At 44.5% G+C, this 24224-nt stretch overlaps 1 protein-coding gene across 1 annotated transcript in view; it reads left to right on the top strand.

Moving 5' to 3' along the window:
- BABAM2 (BRISC and BRCA1 A complex member 2) overlaps nucleotides 1-24224 on the top strand; it is a 448631-nt gene that overhangs the window by 351906 nt on the left and 72501 nt on the right. The window contains 3 exon segments of the mRNA XM_049784238.1: nucleotides 7237-7336; nucleotides 10856-10926; nucleotides 14093-14175. Of these exon segments, the coding sequence (XP_049640195.1) occupies nucleotides 7237-7336; nucleotides 10856-10926; nucleotides 14093-14175 (254 nt within the window).

The raw sequence follows: 24224 nt of genomic DNA on the forward strand, positions 1-24224 counted from the left end.
AGAGCCAGGAGTTAGCCCTGAGCATCGCCAACTATGGGCCCTTCACCAACACATACGGAAGAAAACTGTGATGAGATCAGCTTCAGTTATTAGCATAGAGACCCAGAGGGAAAAGCCATTATTGCCCTGGTCCTGTTCATGTCCCACGTGCTGGGCATCATTATAAGTAGTTTATTGCAAATCTAGAGAAAACATCTGCTAAGTTCTTGGAGATTTTCAGAAGGGTGTGTGTGTGCTACTTTAAATGCTTTCGCACATGCTCATAATATCCTGACAGTGGACATCTGTTAAGATTGCTGTCCCTGTTAACGAATTTAAAAAAAAAATCAATCGAAACCACATTTCTGGACAAAAGCATAATTGGTCTTCATATCCTTAGACTGTTTTGCTTGCAATATCAGTATTCTTATTGTCTGCAGTTTCTTAAATGCTCTTTCTTTGGTTTCGTTTCATCTACTCTCTGCCCAAAACTGTCCAAAGGCTCCTTGGACCCACCCAGAATTCCCTATTTGGAGCAAAAGAAGCTCTTCAATTGCTTCATTTCAGACTTCTAAATCGTGTCCTAAATGTTCTGCATACAGCCTAGGGACTATTCCCTAAGCCTAAGAATGGGGCTGAGCCAGACCTATGTGGAACCTGGTGCCAGGACAGCGGACTCAGGTCCCAGAAGTGATCAGGAAGGAACACATGAGCGGTTGATTTCAGTTGGAGAGATCAATTAGCTTCTCTTATGTTTCAACCTCTTCTCTACCAGATGGGTGAAGCGGCCTTCTCTAAGACTGGCCCCTAAGATGCAGCAGGCGCCCCTGTGGATCACAGTTAGTGCTTAATAAAGGCACCATTCTTTACACCCAGGCTGCTGAGACTCCCTTGGCTTTCCCCCACCACCCCCTTCAGATGGCCTTTGCCATGCATCTCATTCATACGTGCCCTAAGTCCAGCACTGCTGACCCCCACAAACCCTTGGTATACTAGAGCTGTTCCTTAATCAGGCCACTTAATCTAATCATCCCTCAACCTTCTAAGTCCTTTCAGCTAGCAATTTTCAAGTTGTTGGAGTTTGCTCCAAACAGAAATATTTTGCAACTGTTTAAGCAGACTCTTCTCCGGGCATTTTCGTTGTTCTGCTGTGTCCAACACTCCATGAAGATCTGCTTCCTGGTGGCCCATTTGGTGGGCCTCTTGGGTCTGGTATCATGGAGATTTCTCCACCCTGAGTTATACTCAGATTTTGCTTAACTGCAGGAAGACTTTGGGGATTGGGAATCTCACGGTTTTAAGTAAGGGGAGAGTTACCAACAAGCTACCAGTAAAAGCAGAGTTTCTTTCATGTGTTCCACTCAAAACTTCTTTGCCTTGTGAGTTTTTTTTATGACATGTAATTAATTTTATTTAACAGGCACAGAAAGAAAACATTTACTGAGAAATAATAAAAAAAATGATTGGGGGGGGTTGGGCCACACCCAGTGGGGCTCAGGGGTTACTCCTGGTTCTGCACTCAGAAATTGCTCCTGGCAAGCTTGGGGGACCTTATGGGATTCTGGGGATCAAACCCAGATCTATCCCAGGTCAGCCACATGGAAGGCAAATGCCCTACCGCTGTACTATCTCTTGGGCCCCCCAGAAAAATCATTTTAAACAACAATTTTGTAACTTCAGTCTTCTGTTCTGTAAACCCATAAGGTTTCCATAGTCTAAGAAACTTTGATCCAGAAAAAATATATAAGAATTCTATATGTAATTCTTACATATAACATATAAAACATATGTAAAATTTAGATTCAGAAAAATAAAATAAAATATATGTATAATTCTTATGTATATATAAAAACATAACAAATGTAATGCCTATTATGTTGTATTAGTATATAATTTACGATACATATAAACACTAAAACCCTCCTTAACTTACAATTTATTTTCATCTGGATTTCCAGATTGTTATGATTTTAAATATTCGCAAGTTAACTTGTGACATTTGCTATCTTAAAAAGTGAGATGAGGGCCAGAGCAAAAATATAGCAAATGAGACACTTGCTAACGCAGGTTTGAATTTTTCGAATTCCACACCATCTTTCTGTTAATGCCTAATGTAAAGGGGTTTGGGGCCCACTGATGATTGGTTCGGTGCAGGAATTATCTGCCTGAAAAAACTATCAGTAACAGTATTTTAAGCCACAAAACTTCAAGTTAAAAAAAAAAGATAAATAAAAATAGAGATTTTTTTTTGTTTGTTTGTTTTTTGGGTCACACCTGGCAGTGCTCAGGAGTTACTCCTGGATCTATGCTCAGAAATCGCTCCTGGCAGGCTCAGGGGACCATATGGATGCCGGGATTTGAACCACCGACCTTCTGCATGCAAGACAAATGCCTTACCTCCATGCTATCTCTCCGGCCCCAGAATAGAGAATTTCTAATAAAAAATACAGGGACTTTGGAATTCCAGAAGACCTGGAGTGCAAGCCCATTTCCGCACTGACTTTTGGTAATCTTAGACAGCTTGTTAGACACTTAGAGCCTCAGTCTCCTCACCTGTGCATTGGACTCGTTAGAATAAAGAATAAACCCTCAACACCACTGAAAGCTGTTGGAAGCTGTTGTTTGGCATAATGAAATGCCAGGGAGAGTTCTTGGCCCAAGTGGACAGTCAGCAAATAACAGTGGATTTTGTTTTATTTACAATGACTCTCCTGGCTAAGTCCCCCAGAAACCTTTTACAGTTTTCCTGTGTTCCTGCTGGGCTATCAGTCCTGTAAGGTTTGAAGATATCATGCAGCCATATACCTGGCCACGCGTTCTCATAGCTGTATCACTAGGATGGCAATACCATGGTGCCTCGGGCCTACCATGTTCAGTGTGGCCACTCAAATCCAGAAGAGACAGATATGGCTGGGTGGATCACTGGGCCCTCAACAGGGCAGAGACTGGGCCTGCCCCATCCTAAGAAGGCTCCAGTGATCTGGAACTAGGGATCTGGCCTACTGTGTTCAGTGTGGTGGCAGCTTCTCCCCAAAATCAGTCATGAGGCTGCCCATTAAAATTCTCCTTTTGACTTCTTGCACCCAGGAGACCTGCTCATGATTTTCTGGTTCCCATTTGATCTCTGGAGCTCCACTGTTAGAGAGACATCTCAAAACTGTGGCTTCCGAAGCCTTTTCATTTATCAGCTGATTTAGTGTTTCCTTCCAGTGAGTGCTCTGAGAGAATGTGGTTCTTTTTCTCTCCCTGCCAGCCTGTTCTCTCCCACTCCACTCTTCTCCCGGGTTCAACCTGAGTTTACCCAGCCTTGCTCTCTCCCTGCACCACTCCAGAGAGCAGAAGCAGCCGCAGCCAGAGGACCCTTTCATCTCCTCACCCCTTCCCCAGCCCCAGCACACCGCTGGGTGCCCCCCACCCACACCCCGGACCCTCCCTTCTCTCCAGCCAGCCCTGCATTCCTACGACTAACTGAGCGAGCCCTGGAATCTCAGCCCAGGCGGCTCGTTCCCTTGTTCCTGCTCTGCCCGACAGTTCTGGGTGCATGAACATGAACTCACCAGTGATCACAAGGCTACACCTCCCATCTTGCGCCCTCCCAGACACCTAATACTGTTTTATTTCATGGCACTTGACTCTGTTTATTCAGCACGGTCGGTCGGGGCAGCCTTCAGGCTCTAGCAAGCCTGGTAAATATTTACCCAGGAGGCAGACATTTAGAGATGGATCAGCCACACTTTTATCCATGTGTGTGATGCTGGGAGTCAGCTCCAACCTCCTTCCCCGCTTAGAAACTCCCAGAGCGAAATAAAGGGTGCAGCCCGTGTCCTTTCAAAAAAGAAACTCTGCAGTGAGCAAGCGTCCCTTGATTGCCTCTAAAGTGCTCCCCACAGTGAGGCTTATCCTGCAGTTACTCAAAATTAGACGTGACTCATTGCATCCCCGCTCCAAGAAACTTGAGTGTCTGATGGATGTGGCCAACAGAATTCAGAGGGTCTTGTGTGGAATTGAAAAGGGACAAGGGCTGTGCATCCCAGTGCCTGCCTCCATGGTGGGCTGTAGGCCTCTAGGAGCCCTTTTTGCAAGGATCTTTTCCTAAAATGTCCTCCCTGTTCCTGGCCAGGTGAGGCCAGGTGCCTCATTCAGCAGAATTAGAATCAACTCTGAGTTACCTTGCTTGAGTTACTATTTTCTGATGGTGGCAGTGCCCCAAGGAAATTCCTTCTACTCGCTGAACCTTGTTTGTTTGCTTGTTTGTTTGTTTTGGTTTTGGTTTTGTGGTCATAGCCGGTGTCGGTGTTCAGGGGCCACTTCTGGCTCTCTGCTCAGAAATTGCTCCTGGCAGGCTCCGGGGACCATAGGGGATGCCGGGGTTCAAATCACCGTCCTTCTGCATGCAAGGCAAACACCCTACCTCCATGCTATCTCTCCAGCCCATTGTTTGTGTTTTCTTTAACCTGTAAAATTAGAATGACAAGTCCCTGCTCATTGAATTGTGGGGAGGATTAAGGTCACTAGTGGGAATGGACAGCTTTAAGACTGTTGTTAGTTCTGACTGGTCTCAAAGTGGGCCTGGCATGGTGGCTGGGCTGCCTTTGGACTCTCCACACCTGTGTTTTCCATATAATTCCATGAAAAGCCATTTCAGAGGCCATTTCAGCATCCCTGAAGGCAGGCTGATTGAATTACAGGGTGGCATGCTATGATGTGAAGGATTGGTTTCTCAAGTAACTGTGAAAAAACTGGATTTTGGCATTCAGTATTTCATACAAGCATTTTTACTAATAACTGCAGGGGATGGGGCATTCTTTGTCTTGGAGGTTTTCTGACATCTCAACTTGAGGTATGTACTCTTGGCTCTCTTCTCTGGAGAAAGAAGCTGAGTTCCCTCTCTCTCTCTCTCTCTCTCTCTCTCACTCTCTCTCTCTCTCTCTCTCACACACACACACACACACACACACATTCTCTCTCCTCCATATTTCTTTAAGCAAAACTCTTTTACTTTAAAAAGCTAAAATAAAAGCAGTATCTACCAGATGTAAATATTGAGAGAGAGAGAGAGAGAGAGAGAGAGAGAGAGAGAGAGAGAGAGAGAGAGAGAGAGAGAGAGAGAGAGTGTATTTTACATGACAGAATTTTGCCATCCCAACAGGGTACTGGAACATTCTGGTTAGAGGCCAGAAAAGAGCCCCACCCCACCCCGGCCCCCTCCACAACTGACGCGAAGCGAAGGCATATTCCTAGCCCTCTTTAGAATTTAGCGTGACTCTAATCTTGTTTCTAACCCCTCAATGAGTTTTAGAAGGAAATGATGAGATGGTCTTACTGTTTTTTTGTTTTTGTTTTTGTTTTGTCTTACTGATTCTGTGTTAGCAAGGTCTAGATGAGTCAGACTTAAAGGCCAACTAGAGTTGTTGGAGTTTTGGGGTACTAGCTGAGTAGAAACATGAACAGCAAGTGTTGATTTTTCTTCATCCCATCTAGTGTCTCATTGGTTTTGCTGGGGGTTTTGTTTGTTTGTTTGTTTTGTCTATTTCTTTGGGATTTTTTGTTTGTTTTTGAGGGGGGTCACACCCTGTGATGCTCAGGGGGTACTCCTGGCTTTGCATTCAGAAATTGCTCCTGGCTTGGGGGACCATATGGGATGCCAGGGTATTGAACCATGATCCATCTTAGGTCAGCCGTGTGCAAGGCAAATGCTCTACTGCTGCACCACCACTTCGGCCCCGCTGTTTATTATTTTGACTTTTTTTTTTTTTTGTATTTTGGGTCACACCCGGCAGCGCTCAGGGGTTACTCTTGGCTCTATGCTTAGAAATCGCTCCTGGCAGGCTCAGGGGACCATATGGGATGACAAGATTTGCACCACTGACCTTCTGCATGCAAGGCAAAAGCCTTATCTCTATGCTATCTCTCTGGCCCCTATTTTTACTCTTGTTGGTAAATTAATTCTGTATTTGTTTTCACCAGAAAAATTAACTTCAGAAAACCATCACTAACAGAGTTTCACTAACTACCAGCTGGATCTGGAGTCCTTTTCCATTAAATTCTATGTTATTTCCTGTACCACAAACTCTAGATTGAGTTTCTTTGCTCTAAGATGTTTAAAAGTGCTTTTTTTCTTGGTCTTTATTGTAAATAATTTAGCCTTCCTTTACAACCTTGTAACTACGGGTTGCTGGATCCTGAATAATCATGCATTAAGGAATTTTAGGGGGTCTTTTGTACCCCATCATATTACAGAGAAGGTTTATGAGGCTTACAGCAATATAAACATTAGAATAAAATTTAAAGAAAAACAAATTGGGCCCCAAAGGAAACTGAAGATGAAATCAAGGTTAACTACAAAATGTGTGTTGTAAGGTTTGAACAACTTCTTTTACTAAGCATTTGTTGGCTCGCTTCATCGAAGACAAGAATCTTCAAGAAAGTTCTGAAATTTTCTTCTGGCTCAACATTGTGTCTCAGTGTTTAGATTGACCATTTTCCACTGTCCCATCTCCCTTAAATAAATTGAAATGTTGATATTAAAATTCCCATCCAGATGGGCCTGTAGACACGGAGCCAGGTTAACACAGTATTACCAATCACGTGTAAATGCCACATTACATTGAAACATTAAATCCATCTGCATTTCCCATTTGACTTGAAAAATTTGAACATGGCTGAATCCCCACATACCGGAGATCAGCCAAGTGGAGCAGAGACAGGTCCAGCCCAGGTGCCTAAATTCTGTAGTTAACAGGGGATTCCCCCAACCCCACACAGTTCACTCTGCTCACCTATTATACCACCTATCTGGGTCTTCCCGGGACTTCAGAGCCTTTTTGACCACTTGCCTTGTGCTGAAAGTGGTCCAGCTATAGCCCCACACAACAAAACCCTGTTCTAATTTCATGAGATCTTGGTTTAGTCCCATGAAAGTATTGTGTAGCTACTGGAACTTTGTCCAACACTCAGTTGGGTATCATGAAGCATGTAAATCTGTCTCCCTAAGGAAACAACCACCCTGGGCATTGTGGGCCCATGTGTGCACTTGTTCTTTTGTGTAACGAGATCACTGCTTGGAGTTACCATTGATGTCCCATAAGACATCATCGTGGCTGGAGCCCAATGGGCTGAAGTGAGAGCTGCCATCAGGGATTACAGTGTGGGGATCACTGCCATAAGCGGGTGCAGCATGGGGGCCACTGGTGGGCGTACGGGTCTCACCACTTTCCTTGCTGTGCTCTAAGCGATGTGTCTTCTTGTCCTTTCCAGTGCCCTCGGAGGCTCCTCGGCGCTCCACATCCCTGCTTTCCCAGGAGGTGGATGTCTCATAGACTACGTGCCTCAAGTGTGCCACCTGCTCACCAACAAGGTAAAAAGCTGGGGGTGCTTCTCCTCGATGTCCCTTGCCTGCCCTCAGACTCCTTCTCATCTAGCCTGGTCACTCTGAAGTTCAGCTCAGTCCCCCCTCTCCAACCCTGTCACCCCATTCTTATGCCTCCCTGCTTCCTTTCCTGAGGATTCCCACTCCCTCCTGTCTAACTTTCACGGTTCACATTTTTGGATGGATATCCAAAAGCCCTTCTGATTTGAATGCCTAAATTGCCCTATCTAAGTTTTTGCTAAGATTTTTGTACCCCTGATGGTTTGAAATTTCTTAAGTTTAAGCATTATCTGGGGCATGTGAGTGTGGGGTGTGTGTGTGTGTGTGTGTGTGTGTGTACTCTGACTCCTACAAACCACTAATTCATTTTAGGGGAATTCTCTAAAAATTCCTCCATCACTTTCTTTTTTTCTGGGCCTCACTTTTCCTTAGTCGGTTCTAGAGCAGTCCACCCTAGAACCCCTGGTCCTTGGGGCCATATTTCTGGGTCCTCTAATCCTCTAGCCAGACACATCAGAACAGCCCAAACTTTCTCTTGGCCACTTTCAGTAGAAGAGTTTTCCTTCATGGCTGTAGTCAGCTGTTTCTCTAAGGTTCAACTATCAGTGTCCAGCCAGCTGAAAACCAAAGCTCTTAATCCACCTAATCCACCAGTGCACTGACTTCCTCCCATCCCTCCTCTTCACGGACCAACTCTGCTTCTCCTTCCCCATCATGAAGTCTCCTTAGCCCCTCTCAACTTTTTCATGTTAGCCTGGAAAAGAAATGCATCTTTGGTCTCTTTGACTCTTTGACGCAAAGGTCCCATCTCTATATGGAAAAAAATTTTTTTAATATTTAAATAGCTTTTCAATGTTGTGATAGATCTTAAGTTGCAAAGCCTTTGGTACTGTTTTTCAAATGTTAGGAAACAAATCTGGCCCCTCTGCAGCCATGCTTGGCAGACCTGCAGGGAATTAGACTTTCTGGAATGGTCACGTTTCATTTGGACCCATTTCTGTTTGTTTTTGCTTTGTTTTTTGAGTCACACCCGGTGATGCACAGGGGTTACTCCTGGCTCTGTGTTCAGAAGTCTCTCCTGGCAGGCTCGGGGGACCATATGGGATGTCAGGATTCGAACTGGGGTCCTTCTTGTGTTGGCCAAGTACAAGGCAAATGCCATACCAGTGTTCTATTGCTCCGGCCCCAGTTGGACCCATTTCTGCCAGCTTTCCCCTCCTCCTTCAATGATTGGAGGACTGAATTCTTACTCACAACGTGGGATTTTTACACTGCATTCAAATCTATACCCAATGCTACGGGGGGGGGGGGGGGATACGTGTGTGTACGTGTACACACACACACACACACACACACATTAGGTCTTCTAGAACCAGGAAGGAAAAAAAATAAGCCATTTCAAAGCTCTCCAAATTAAGATTAATTTCTAGTCCAAAAAAAAAGTATATCATTTTCCCAGAAATACAAGAATGATTTTTTTTCTTATCTAGTTCCTTTCATTAATTTTGCTTGTCTTTTAAAATTGATGTTCTTCTGTGCGCTCCAAATGAGGACAGTATGGGCTGCGTTTAGAAACAATCTCTTTAAATGAATTTCCATAATTGCATTGGAATCTATCTTTGTAGCCAGTTTTGTTGTGGGTTACTGTTAAAATGGTTTTCTGTTTTTAAAATCAAGTATACAGAACTGTTTTCATCCCCCTTTTAAACAAAGCCACTTAAGCAAACTTATCATCTGTTTTTCTTTTCCCAAAATAACATTTCTGGTCCTGCATCAAGCGTGCAAAGTAAGCACGGTTTTTATAGATTGACATAAGCCCCTATTATATAAATAGATTTGTTTTCCATTGGAAGGCCAGAGCAGAGCTTTGAGTACCAAGTGTATCAAAGATTATGAAGAGCACTTTCCTTCAGATTTTTATGCGTTAGGGGATTCGATGTGGCTGCTTCAAAAGAAACCATTTGGGGGGCTCTCTTCCCCCTCACTGTTTCTCTGAGCCCCTAGGATGATATTGTAAAGAATGTATTTGGAGGTTAGAAATTATTGGGAGATGTGTTTTTTGATTTGTTGGATTTGTTGTTGTTTGGGGTTTTTTTGTGTTTTTTTTTTCTTCTGCACTGGGGGAGGCACTTGGCAGTACTGTGGGACTGAAAACACCATCAGGCACCTCCTCCCACTTAGAAAAAAATATATCTTTTTTCAAAAATAAGTTGTTGTGCAAATAGCATTCAGATGCCTAGCTTAATAGGTCATTTTTTTTTCCATAGAATTCTTCTTGGTGATGACAAGGGGATATGGAATAGTGCCAAATAAGAGTCCCGCTGTCACACTCCTGACTCTGACTCTTGGGGATTAGATGGAATAAAACTTCATCCTGCCATTCCACTGGGAGTATAAGTACGAGATAACCAAAGTGCTCCATTTGCAGTTTCCTGACTGGGGCCAGAATGGTAGTACAGCAGTGAGGGCATTTGCCTTAGACATGGCCAACCCGGGCTCTCTCCCCAGTACCAAAGATGGTCCTCTGAGTCTGCTAGGAGTGATCTTTGAGCACAGAGTCAATATTAAGACCTGAGCACCACTGGGTATGGCCCCCCAAATCTAAATTAAATAAATATAAAGACAAAAAAATCGGGAGCAGGAATGGGGGGCAATTGAGACATTTTATAAAATGGACAGAGTGCTAGATGAACTCGGAGAATGGTTACTAAATATGTCGAATGCAATAAAGGCCCTATGATTACATTAAAAAATGTCTTGAACTTGGAAAGTGCATGCAGACGTGTTTAGGGGTGAACCATCACGATGTCGCTGACTTCCTTTGAAACATTCTAGAAAGATCAGTGGGTTGATACATGGGCAGACAGATAAAGCCAATAATTCATAGTTGTTGAATAATGATGGCAGGTATAAGGCTATTCATGCTACTAGTTTTTCTGCTTCTCTTAAATCACCTATATTTTAAAAATATAGAGAGATTTCATGATTTGTCATGCTATTAATAATGGTGCACATATTTCTAACATCACACCCATGTTGTCCACTATACCCTCTCCTAAGAACCCCAACATCCCTCCCTCCCTTTCAACTTCCACTAACTCAGTTGTATAACTTAGTTCTCCCTTCATGCCCTTGGCTGCTACCTCACCGTGTATCTTAAAGTCTCACATATGAGAGGGATCATTCTGTAGCTGTCCCTTTCTTTCTGACTGATTTCCCTCAGCATGACAGTCCTCCTGTTCATGTTGCTGCAAATTGCATACTTTAGGTCCTTCTAAGATCTCTGTGTGTGTGTGTGTGTGTGTGTGTGTGTGTGTGTGTAAGACAATTTCTTGATCCACTCATCCATAGATGGACACTTGAGTTGTTTCCATATCTTGGCTTTAGTCCTAAGAGTACTGATGAACTTAACTGTGTACATCTCCTTTTGAATTAATGTTTCTGTCATCATAAGTCACTGAAGTTTTTCCCACCCCATTTGTCAGCTTGCGGTTGGTTCCCTTCCAGGTGCAATACGTGATTCAAGGCTATCACAAGAGACGAGAGTATGTTGCTGCCTTTCTCAGTCACTTTGGCACGTAAGTTCGTCTTTGTTTAAGACCTGTATCAGCAGTGCCTCCCTTTTGGGGCCTAGCGGGAGAATCTGACAGCCAGCACCTGGGGTGGGGCCTATGTCTAAGTAGCCATGGCCCTGAGCTCCATCTCGGGCACCTCAGACACCCTTACTGCTCCACTGAGTGTGGATCCCAAGCCCCACCTGAAGTTTCCCCATCAACCCCCTCACCCCCCCCAAAGAAAAAGGAAATGACAGTTAATTCTTACATATAAATTTGTCAGGGGTCTCTATTATTTTTCATTGAATCACTGAGACACACAAATACAAAGTTGTTCTTGTTGAGTTTCAGTTATACAAAGTTCTATCACACATCCTCTCACTAATGTGTTATTTTAAGTCTTTTTTTGATGACTTGCTTATGCTAAAGCTTCCAGAAGGTCATCTTTCCAAATCCTTCTTGAGCTGTCACAGAACTAAATTCCTTCCCTAGAGCTGCCAACCCTATACTCCCTGTTGTGGTCTGAGGAGTGCCTGGCACCTTCACCTCCTCACCCCGCATACTTTCCCCCAGAGAATCCCAAACCTGGAGATGTTCTGGAACCCCATGGAAGCCACTCATCTACCTGAATGCCAGTCAACCTGGGCCTGCCGTCACTCAGGACACCCTCTCTCAGCAAGCACCCCACAGCATTGAGGTGGAAACTGAGCATTAGACTCCGGAGTCCTTAGGCCCTTGAGGCTCTGGAACTGTAGCAGGCCACAGGGGGCAAGGAACTGTGTCACTGCTATGGCAGGCAGGGCCCACACTGTACCTAGGCCAGACTTGGTCTCTCTTTGTCCTGAGTGTTGCTATAACCTTATCAGGCTTGCAGTTGGATCTCCAATAGAAGAGAGAGGGAGAACATTTTCCTCTGCACAGTCTATAAAAGGGGGTTCTTATTTTCATGGGCTAAGGGGTGTGGCACACCCACTCACTATACATCGGTCTGACTAGATCCTCACCTGTTACAGAGAAACGTAGTAAACAGAAATGTAATGATAGCAGCACCCACTTGAGGTCGGAAACAAGAAACTGAAGCAACTTGGAACAAAACACAAAGTGGGACTGGGCCTAAGACGATGTAATCAAGAGTAAGCTTGGCCATCCCTGGGAGATCATTTTTCACACTGTGACATCATTCTAAGCAAAATTTCTGACTCCTCAAAACAATTTCAGGAAGCGCTCTTGTTCCCCATAGTGGAATTTTTCATGCCTCCAAAATAGAAGTGTTGATATCCAAACAGTATGACTGTTCTCTTATGTGAGTCTCGAAGTCTTGAAATTTGCTTAGCGTTCGGGCCATTTTTAGAAAGCGCTGACGTTACAAAAAGTGGTCACTCAATGTCGCGATTGGTCTTTCCATGTTTGAGTGAAATTATTTTTTTTGCCACACCCATTTGATGCTCAGGGGTTACTCCTGGCTAAGGACTCAGAAATTGCCCCTAGCTTGGGGACCATACGGGATGCCCGGGAATCGAACCGCCGTCCTTCCTTGGCTAGCGCTTGCAAGGCAGACACCTTACCTATAGCGCCACCTCACCGGTGTGAAATTATTTTTTAATTAATGATTTTTTATTGAACCGCTGTGAGATAACAGCTGCCAAGTTGTTCCTGCTTGAGTTTCAGTTGTACAATGTCCAACACCCATCCCTTCACCAGCACACATTTCTTGCCAACAATGTCTGTAGTTTATTTCCTGCTTCTCCCTCTGCCTTCTCTTCTACTGGCCTCTGTGACAGACATTTTTCTTCTCTCTCGTTTTCTCTCATGAGGTTATCTTTATTTCACATAATTGCATGTAGACGCTGGAACAGTGACTCCCCAGGGTATGTACACAACACACACACACACACACACACACACACACACACTTTCATGGGCCTTCAAGAAAAACATGAAGATTGCATCTCCATCTGTTTTGACATCTCATCCTTGATAATACACGTGTTTGCGTGTGTTTTGCTTCTATAATAGAGTAGTAGTAACCCTGCCAAGTGATACATCTAAGGTCTCTTATTACCATGTAGCATATAGTCTGGACAGGATTCACTGCTTATTTTTGTCTCTAGGATGCAGGAGCTCAAAAGCTTAGCTTGAGTACTCAGATATACTGGGTTAGTTAGAATTCCTGAAAAGAAACCAAAACCAGTGCCCAGCATGACTGACTGAAATCAGAAGGCCAGAGTGGTGAGTCCTGTCTCAGAGGGACCCACAAAGCCAGTAATCCCTTCACAATTTGTGCCCTGCAGCTCACAACTGGCCCAGGGAGGAGGATACCAGTTCTGTAGTGGACCTGGAAGACTCCACAGGGGGAAAGGCTGAGGACGGGAAAGGCCTCCAGACCTGGATGAGAGACAACAGTTCCTGTTCTTGGTGTGTGGTTAGTGAGGCCATAACAACACCTCCCAGAACTCTGCCCCAGCTTTCCAGCTGGCAGGAGGTGTGGGTGCCTGACCTGTGGGGTTTTCTGCTCCCACTGAACCCACTGCACCCCACTAATGAGACCCCTGTGTCACAGTGAGGAAGAGAGGGGAATCCCGGGGAAGGGATTTCAAGGACTTTGGAGGAAGTTTAGTGATACTGCCCATCACTGTTTAGTGCCTAGTACATCCAGTGACATTTGGCAAGATTGACTGCATCATCGCTGACTTCATCTCCTCATTGCCTTTCTACACATCACCAGTGACTAATACTTGCATAGTCATTTATGGTTTTCCTCTCCTTGCTTTCCACAACCCCAAAATGAAGTTTGAAAGTACCTTTGTCTGTGTTGACAGACAAAAAAAAATGAGGAAACTGAAATGCCAAAGTTGAAGGGTGCTTGCTTTGCACATGGCTGACCTGAGTTTGATCCCTAGCATCCTGTAAGTCCCCTGAACCTACTAGGTGCAATCTCTGAGCTCAGAGCCAGGAGTAAGTTCTGAGTACGTCAGGTGTGCTGCCCAAAAACAACAACAACTCTGAAGTGATTTGCCAGGAGAGATGGCAAATGGCAGAGGTGTGATTTGAATCTCAAAACTCTCTTTCCAGAGCTCATATCTGCCTAGCCAGGAACCCTAGCTTCACTCCTATGTTCTTTCCTTGCTTCCTTCTCTTTCATATATGATTTTTACAAGGCCTTTTTGCCTGTGTTGTTTTTATGACTTAGCGGCGTTGTGGAATATGATGCAGAAGGCTTCACAAAACTGACACTGCTGCTAATGTGGAAAGATTTTTGCTTCCTCGTCCACAGTGAGTATACATTTTTTCCTATTCCTGTGTCTACATCCATTTGAGCATGTACAGAACCATTGAGAATAATGATTCTGAGCCTCTTCACTGTCCTGTCTCAGTTCCTTATGCTTTTCAACTGTGTGGTTTTAAAGAGAAAGTCTCTCTAGGCCTCTGGTTCTCTGTTTGATGTCATTTGCTCCTTTTAACAGGTTTCACAGCATTTGGAGAGTTTTTTCATGGTTAGAATTAAGGGTGAGGCAGAGGGGCAGTTGTTGCTGCTCTTGGCACTTTGTAGATAAAGTCAGGATGTTGCTAAACATCCTCCCATACCCAGGGCAACCACCCCAATAAGAACCACAGATCTAGTGCAAAGGAACAGTAGCAAAGGGCATAAGAAACCCGCATCCTACACAGATGCCTGACTCAAAGCACTTTTGCTTTTGCAGGTCCCCAAACTTCTATAGTTTCACCGAACATACTTCCTCTGAATATCTCTTATTAAAATGAAAATTTGAAGAAAAAAAAAAGAAAAGTTGACATATCTGCCCTCGAGATGATGTCAGCCTCGCTTCTCAGTGAACATTCATATCATAGGCCCATTTAAGTATTAAGTTATGTGACATTAATGGATGAGTTTGTAAACTTTGGTTCCTTTCTCAGCTTTCTTCCGCCGCATTGTTGACAGTTTCTTGTTCGTTTCTTCTGTTTTGTGAGAACCAAGACCTTTAAGGTGCCATGGGCACATTGCAAGTAAACTTTTTTTTTTAATTCTTTGAATGCAAAATGTCCAGAGCAGAGAAATTCTAGCTTAAGTTAAGAAAGACAGGGTGGGGGGGAATGCCAAATGATCTCTTTGCCCTGGAGTGTAAAGGAACATTGTTTGGGAGTAGGCAGTATCCACGGATCAAAGATTGAAAGTTAGCCTCAGGGCTGAGTTTGCTCAGACCCAAGGGCTATGTGGATCCCTAGATCCCATGGTTGAGGGGTGCTGATACTCAAAAGGCTGGTAGGCGTAGTGCAGCAACTTTGTCTCTCCACAATACTTATAGTAACATAACTAAAAATCATGGTGCCTCTATCAAAATATTTGGAAAGAAGTGCAGAGTTTCAGGTTGACTTTATTCATTTCCTAGAACTGTCTGAGGCTCCAGTCTCTATGGAGTCAAGCTTCAGAGAATCTCAAGGAACAGACCTGGTACCAGAAAATAGTACAGTGGTTAGGGTGCTGCCCTAGCTTGCTGTTAACCAGAGTGCCAGCCCTGATACTGCAAGGACTAGGTATCACCAAATAAGGTCCTGGAGGCCCCCATTATTTCAGGAGGAGCCCTGGTGACTTCCAATACTGCATAGCTCAATACAGCGACATCTTCAGGTCCCAGCACTGAACTGTCATCTGGCTGGAGAGCAACAATGGAAGTGACACCCTCACCCTTGCCTCGCCCGCCTGGGATCGGAGAGCTCCTACTCAGGGGTCTCAAAATCACAGCCCGTGAGCCCTTTGCGGCCCTCCGTACAACATTTTGTGACCCTGCCCTAGAGGAATCTATTTTTTGTTTTGTTTTGTTTTAGTTGTTTGGGTCACACCCCCCAATGTTCAAGGCTTACTACTGACTTTGCACTCAAGGATCACCCCGACTTTGCCTCCTGCGGCCCCCAGGTAAATTGAGTTTGAGACCCCTGTCCTACATGCACTAAAGAAAAAATACGGACTTAGGGTGGTTTTTAGGTTAAACTCATCTTAGTTTGTCCTACTTAATTTTATAGCAGCCAATAGTCAGGGAAGAAACTCTTAAATGGCCATAGTGGCAGGAAAAGCAACTAATTAAACCAGAAAAAGATGATTGAGAGTCATCCCCACTTTTAGAGCTGACACTCCCTGCTTTTATGTCTCCAAAGATGACCTCCTGGTCTTGCAATGCTTGGGATTCACACACCTACTTGTTCCTTCATCAGAAACATCTTTTCAAATGCATCTGCAAAGCCCAGTATGTCAATGATAAGCAGATTCAGGGAGTCAGATATTTTGGGGTCCTGGTTGTGCCCCCCCACTTCATTCTATGAGTTCCCTTAACCTTGTACGGGGGTGCTGCTGGTGAGGCCCTTTTGAGACATCAAAAATGAAGGTTGAGCAACAGTCCTGGCCAAGCAGAAGAAAGCAGTGCACTGTCATGGCCGCACCATCATGTCTGCACCTTCCTGTTTCACTGTCATGGCTGCTCTGTCATGGCTGCACCATCCTGGCCACCTAAAATGGCTGCACTATTATGGCCGCACCATCCTGGCTGCCTCCTCCTTACATAGTCTCCGTCCTCTGTAGCTCCACTGGGCTGAGCCCCGCAAAAGGGCTTTCAGCTTCTGCTTTGGGTTCTCATGTGAGGTGCTGCTCTTTGGTTTCCCGTTTCTGAACCCGAGTTTCCTTGTGAGCTCTCACTTCCCCTTTGCCTAGCTCGTTTGGCCCCAGCATCTCTATGTCAGCAGTTTTGTTTCTACCTGATAAGCTGACCTCAGATCCTGAACGCGTCTGTGGTTTGACGGCCACAGCCGTGGATGACTCCCTGGGGAATGGGGCTGCTGGGATTCCCCTAGGCCAGCTCAGCACAAAAGGCTGGCTGGCACTCTATGTGAATGGTGGTCAAGGTGGTCAGGACTTCTTAGAGTAACTGCAAGAGGACACGGAAGGAAGGAAGACATGATGACGGGCCACTGCAGAAACTAAGGTGGATGAATGATTCAGTCTGTGCTTGCAACCCAAAGAGGCACATGAGTATCAGCCAAGACTGACTTTTGTCTGCTAGCTGTGGGTCTACCTTCATGGTGGATCGTGCCAGATAGAAGGGTGAGGGTTTCTTGACTTTGTTCATTTGATCTTGACTTTGCTCATTTGACCTTAACTTTGTTCATTTGACTTTGACTTTGCTCATTTGACCTGTGTTTCACACACAATCCATGGGTGATGCTCTGCTTGGGATCTTCTGCAGCCAAAGAGCATTCACTCGGTATGTTCCATGTTCCAGCACCAAAATCGTGTTCATCTGCCCCAGAGGCACCTTCTGCATGATACCACACATCCAGTCCTTCTCACAGCCCCTTTTTCACCATCCTCTCTTGGCCTTTGCAGATCAGACATGTGGAATTCAGCCCTGGAGTCCTCGTCACGTTAGTATCTTCTTGCTAGCGCCAGCTCCTCAGTAGAACAGTCACAAGATATTCTGTTCATTTTACTTTTTCTTGAGATTTTTCCTCTAGCTGCTGTTTGATTCTCTCCCAGGCTACTTGCTTCTTGTCATCCCATAGCCCTGCCACATCCAGTGCTTCTGGCATGTCCATCTAGGAGTCCAGGGACTTTGTTGCTGTTTGCTGCCCCGTCACTGGGATACAGCCTGTTCATAAATAAAGTACATCTTCTCATTAACATCTTCTATTCCAAATGTAGGGCTTGTGAGACCAGATACATCGGTTAGGGATGGAGCATTTATTTGCTTTGTATGTATGAGGTTCAAGGTTTGATCCCTAGAACTTCAAATATTTTTTCAAGTAGAACTTGCCCCATCAGAGCTTCCTAGTTGGCAGAGTTGTTTTATGCAGCCACACAATTCAGCCAGTTCAGCACTGGGCACTCACCTTTCCTCAGAAGCATCTGCTTGCTTGCTTGCTTGCAACACCCAAGGACTTGCTCCTTCAGTTTTCTTACATGAGGATGGGAAGGTAACTCTGGAGTGCTAGAGACTTAATAACAGAATGTTATTAACAGAATTAACAGAATGCGTTCTCCTGAGCTCTTCAGAATGTACTAGGGAGGGAGGAAGGACTTAAGGAGAGATGGAAGCCTTGCTCTGCAGCTGCAGCTGCTGCTCCATAGGGTTGAAGACCAATTCAAACAGGAAAGCCAGGCTCTTCTCCCTGCTGTCCATCCTGCCCAGGGTGAGGAAGGCCACTCACTGTCTTGAAAGAAGTGCTGGTAGTCACCAGAGACTGTGAACTGCTAGAGAAAAGCAGCAATCTTCTCTGAAGGTTCACAACTATGACCACATTTTGCCAAAGTGAACAGAAGCAAGAGAGGTCATGAGGGGAACATGGTACAGACTGTGGCCCCTCTCAGGAGACACTGCAGGTTCCTGGCTGCTCCAGAGATGAGCTTGTGGCTGTGATTCTGGCCAGGGAGTGATTCCAATCAGGATTTCCTCTTTTCTCCTGTCCCCACATTGTCTGTGGATTGGTCCCATCCAGAAGCAACTTTCCATAAGGTTTCATGGCTACCCCCTGAGAAGTATGTGTAATAGTTGTGTGGGTCGGCCACAGTGCCTGAGCTATTTATCCCCCAGAGGTAGCATGGGTTCTGAGCCAGGAGCTTGTCAGAGTGCTGGGTGGGCAGCGAAGCAGACACAGTAGCCAGAACAGGAGGCATCACTACAGATAGCATCCTCTCTCATGCCCGTTCATGCACAGTGGGAAGGTGCAGATTTGACAACACCAAAAGTGTTAGGGGTGCTGCTTGGAAGGGGACAGTAGTTGATCTATGTGACTTTCAAGGCAAGGGGAGAGGATTCAAGACTGTCTGCCATGTCCCATCACTTCTAAATTCTTGACAAATGACCGTTGAGTCATCTGGTCCAGACTGTCGGCTTTGTGTCTCTGATAAACACTATCTGGCAGACCAGATCTGACCACTGTGGCTGTAGGTTTTCATGTTTTCTCTTCTCTTAATCCGGTAAATTTAACTAAGTCTCCCCATCGACTGCAGAACTGCTCTCTGCTCAGTTCTGTGCTCCCAATATTCAGATTTATGTCCAGATACTTAGGAGCATCGAGCACTGGGGGACAGAGGACAAATTGGGTCCATGTGAAAAATCTCAAGTTCCAAATAGTTTTATGGGCTGGGGAGAAAATTAGGAGAATTTGCAACAGATACAGTGAAGCCTGAGATAATGATTCTTTCACCCTTTATCTAAAAGTTTGTGGGACCCTGGTCTAGTCACTGAGAAGAGATTAAATAAAGATCAAGTATGTCATTGTGGACACTTAAAAATAATTTGGGAGCTTGCCTTCTAGGTGCAAGAGTTGTAGAAATGCATGGCAGGAAGTTCATATGATTTGCATGTGTATAATTAGAGATGAAGAGACCTTCTTAATGTGGTCTGATGACAACAAGAATCAAAATAACTAACACATATATGAATTTGTGACAAGCGCCATGAAGGAACAAAGCAGTGGGCTATTGAAGAGACTAAATAGGGTACAGTTGTTAGAATGGCTAGGATTAAGACTTTCGTGAGCAAGAGGTTCAGAGAATCGAGGGTGGGGCGAGGTTCTAAGAAAAGAAGTCAGCTTGTGCAAAGAGCTGCAGTGGACCTCAGCAAATTTGCCTGAGCTAGTAGTGTTGAAGCATGGTGAGACGAGAGTCCTGGAAGATGGGGTGAAATGGGAGTCAGCTCCAGATCAACTTGTGCTTATGGACCATTTATATTCATTAGAATTAAATAGGCACTTGGAAGACTGATTTCAGCAAAGCAGAAGTATCTATCTGTCTGTCTGTCTATCTACCTACCTATGTCTATCTATCATCTGTCATCTCATCTATCTATCTCTATCTATCTATTTATCTATCTATCTATCTATCTAGTGTGGGGAATTCAAAGTTGGTCAGTGGCATGTACTATCTATCTATCAATCTACCACCCACTCATCCATCCATCCATTCGTCCATTTGTCTGTCCATCCTATCATTTATCTATATATCTTTATATCTATCTATATATCTATCTAGTATGAGGAATTCAAACTTGGTCATTGGCATGTATTATCTATCTATTTATCGATCTACTGATCCATCCACCCCTTGGCTCTCTCATTTCCATCCATTCGTCCATCCGTCTGCACATCCTATCATCTATCTATATCTATCTATAATCTATCTATCTATCATCTATCACCTATCGCTCAATTTTAAGAGATCTAGGTAGATGTTTTTAAGAGCTGGCATTGCAGACTCATAAGTCACACGTAGGACCCAGTTTCCTTCCAGCTTGATGCTGCAGCATCTCACAGATGTCACTTTCTTATGCACAGTCCAGCCAGTTGGAGGATCTCCACCCATTATGTCCATAGTTCCCCCAACAGATTTGGGGGGTAGGGCAGGGGTCTCAAACTCAATTTACCTGGGGGCCGCAGGAGGCAAAGTCGGGGTGAGGCAGGCCCGCATAAGGGATTTCACAAAAAAAAAAAGTCCTCAAAAGTCATTATTAACAGTTTTAATTATTTCTTCTGAACATGAATAGAACATAGAGTGAAGATCATGAACAGTTCTTCTGAACATGGCATCTATTGCCTATTCCTTGCTGCCAGAGACTTGACAGCGCTTCTTCTCACAAATCTGAACCACATTTGGCTTTAGAGAGGAAGCAGTTGAGACCCTCAGTATGGCTTGAAGATGATCATCATTAAGTCTAGACCTGTACTTTGACTTATTAAAATTCAATGTGGAGAATAACTTTCCACACAAATATGTGCTCCCAAAAAGGCACGTGGTGTGCTTGAACATTCGGGAAAGCTCAGGGAAGCTGGGGGGGGGGGGCAATTTTCTCAAAAATTGCCCATGCATGTCTGCTTTTCCACTAATCTCTCTGAACTTGGCTTTGAGATCAGAGTTGCATTGCAGGTCAATGAGCTCCATTTGAAGCACAGGAGGGGCATCTTGCACATCAAAGGAAAAGGGGTCCACAAAAATTTGGAAAGTGGCTCTGTGCTTTTTGAAGTCTGCAAATCTGTGATCAAATTCCTTCTCTAGCTTAAAAATAGCATCAACATATTTCTCACCACTGAATGGTATGCCTGCATCCACAAGTTCCTTGTATGCTGGGAAATAGCAAAGGTTTGTCTGAGAGAGCTGGGATTTCCATAACACAAGTTTTGTGGAGAATGCTCTTACATTGTCATAGGCAGCACTGATAAGCTGCCCAGGCCTTGTAACATCTTGTGTAGTACATTCAGCTTATGTGTGATGTCAACAAGAAAAGCTAAATCCATGAGCCATTTGTGATCACTCAACTCAGAAACAGCATTCCCATTCTTCTCCATGAAGGCTTTCACTTCTTCTCTCAACTCAAAAAATCTTTTCAGGACATTTCCCCTGCTGAGCCAATGTACCTCAGTGAAATAGAGTACATCTCCATATTCTGATTCCATTTCCTCTAAAAAAGTACGGAACCTCCTGTGCTTTAAGACCTGGATCTGATTTGGTTGATGCATTTTACAACAACAGACATCACATTCTCACACGGCAGGCATTTACTACAAAGGGCCTGCTGATGGATAATGCAGTGAAGGGCAATGGCCTTCTCTACACCCTCCTCTTCAAGTTTTTTTGAACAAGTGCCACCAGTCCATTTTTCCTCCCTGTCATCGATGGCGCCCCATCAGTTATTATTCCAACAAACCTCTTCCATGGCAAACCTGCATTCTCAATGGCATCACACAGATGCCGAAATATCTCATTAACGGTGGTCTGGCCATGCATTGGAATTATTGTGAGCAGCTCCTCTGTCAATTCAAAATTGCAATCAACACCACGGACATAAATTGTGAGCTGCACAGTGTCTGTTATATCTGTGCCCTCGTCAAAAGCAACTGAGTATGCATCAAAACATTTGGCTTTCTCACACAGTTGATGATAAATGCCACTTGACATGTCAGAAATGCTCTCTGCCACAGTGTTGGCAGAAAGGCTGATTTTGCTAAACTGGCCTTTCTTTTCTGGACAGATAATACTTGCAGCCTGTAACATGCATTTTTCAACAAACTCTCCTTCTGTGAATGGTTTCCCTGCCTTAGCAATCATCTTACTAACCATGTAACTAGCTTCGACTGATGCAACATTCTCTTTGGTTGCTTTCTTGAAGAAATCTTGTTGCCTCATTAGACATGCTTTAAGACTGGCAACCCACTTGGCTCTCTCATTTCCTTGATATTTTGCACACTCCTCAGCATGTTTAGTTGAATAATGGCGTGTCAAGTTGTATTCCTTGTGCACCACAACTTTCTCTGAGCAAATAAGACATGTGGGGATGCCCCTGTGCTCAACAAAGAAATACTGCGTCTCCCAATTTCCTGAAATTGTCTGTGCTTGTCATCAATCTTTCTCTTCACTGCAGGCTTTGATGAAGTCATGATGAAGGTATGACAAAATCTAATTCTGTAATAAACTTCTCTCCCTTAGGCCTTCAATAATGCAAGGGACAGCAGGCAGGAGCAGCAGAAATGACGTCTGCGCTAGGCACAAAGTATTCGCAATTATTTGCTTACCAAATATTCAGAATAAAAAATCACATTAGTAAGAAAAAATCGCAAAAAATCACATTAAACATTTGCATACCTCGAACAGAACTACTCGGGGTATGCGAGTGTTTAATACGATATTTTTTCTTACTAATGCTTTTTTATTGCAATTATTCGGTAAGCAGATAATCGCGAATACTGTGATATTTGAAGGCAGCCGCGGGCCACAAAATGTTGTACGGTGGGCCACAAACGGCCCGAGGGCCTCGAGTTTGAGACCCTTGGGTTAGGGGAAGAAAAATTGCAAGTGGACAAACCTACCCATTTTCTGAGACTTCCAGAACATTTTATGCACTGCTTGCAATGACATAGCAGCGCTCCAGAGTTCTGTTCTCATGGTTGCTGAGTATGAGATGGGGCGGGCAGAAAGATAGTTCTCAAGTGGAGAAAAGAAATTTTTAACTGGGGCCGGCAAGGTGACACTAGAGGTAAGGTGTCTGCCTTGCAAGCGCTAGCCAAGGAAAGATCGCGACCGTGGTTCGATCCCCCGGCATCCCATATGGTCCCCCAAGCCAGGGGCAATTTCTGAGTGCTTCGCCAGGAGTAACCCCTCAGCATCTAACGGGTGTGGCCTGTAAAACCAAAAAAAATTTTTTTAATTATGATAAGGGTAGTAACATAAGCGGTAGGGCATTTGCCTTGCACATAGCTGACCCAGGGCACTGATTCCATCCCCGGCATCCCATATGGTCCCTGAGCCAGGAACGATTTCTGAGCACAGAGGCAGGAGTTACCCCTGGACACACTGCAGGGTGTGCCCCCCAGAAAAAAAATGTTCAACTAGAATCTGGAATTCTCTTAACTTGAATGCAGTTGAAAGGCAAGGAGTTCGGGTCTTATTTTGGCCAAGGTCCCATTGGAGAACAGGTAACTGGGGATGAATTCAATGTTCTGAATGTATTCAGAAGACTGGATAGGTTTAGAAAAAAGAAGTGGATAATAACAGCAGGGAATCATAACTTCCCTGATGCCTGCATGGTTACGGGGGTGGGGGATTGGTTTGTGCAAGGGGAAAAGAACGTCAACTGTAGCTGTAGAAGAGAGCGGATTTTGGGGGAAGGGGTTGTCTTTGTTTTGGGGCCACATCTGGCGGCGCTCAGGGGTTACTCCTGGTAGGCTCAGGGGACCAAATGGGATACCAGGGATTGAACCCAGGTCCATTCTAGGTTGGCCTCATGCAAGGCAAACACTCTTCCACTGTGCTATTGCTCCAGCCCCTGTCAGAGAGATTTTTGTCATACAAACCAGGGAGGGTCTTTGGAAGAGGAGTGTATGTGCTGTTGCCAACCCGAAACCTTAAGGACAAGATTACTTTCCATTTGAATGGTATTGTTTGGTACATATGTATTTATTATCATGTGTCTCCTTAGCTAGAGGCCACCTAATCGTTATGGAAAGTCCCTGTATGTCTCTAATGATATTTCTTATCTCCCAGTCTATTTGACCTGCCAATAGAACCAGCACAACTCTCTGTTTAATGATTGTGTGGTATTTTCCTCTATCCTGCTCCTTGTAATCTCATTTGTCTTTCACGTGTGCCTCTATGCATAGCATATGACTGGATTTGACTTTTGCGTGGGTTTTAATACTATCTGCCCCTCTGTTAGCTCTTAAGGCATTGTCCCGTCATTTAATGTAATGATTGGTACTATTGTCTTTTTCCTCTGTCATTTTGATAACTGTTTTTGATTGGTCTCTTTATTTTCTTTCCCCTGCCTTACTTTGAGTTTTTAGCG

Source organism: Suncus etruscus, chromosome 12 (assembly GCF_024139225.1).
Source record: "Suncus etruscus isolate mSunEtr1 chromosome 12, mSunEtr1.pri.cur, whole genome shotgun sequence".
Taxonomy (NCBI): domain Eukaryota; kingdom Metazoa; phylum Chordata; class Mammalia; order Eulipotyphla; family Soricidae; genus Suncus; species Suncus etruscus.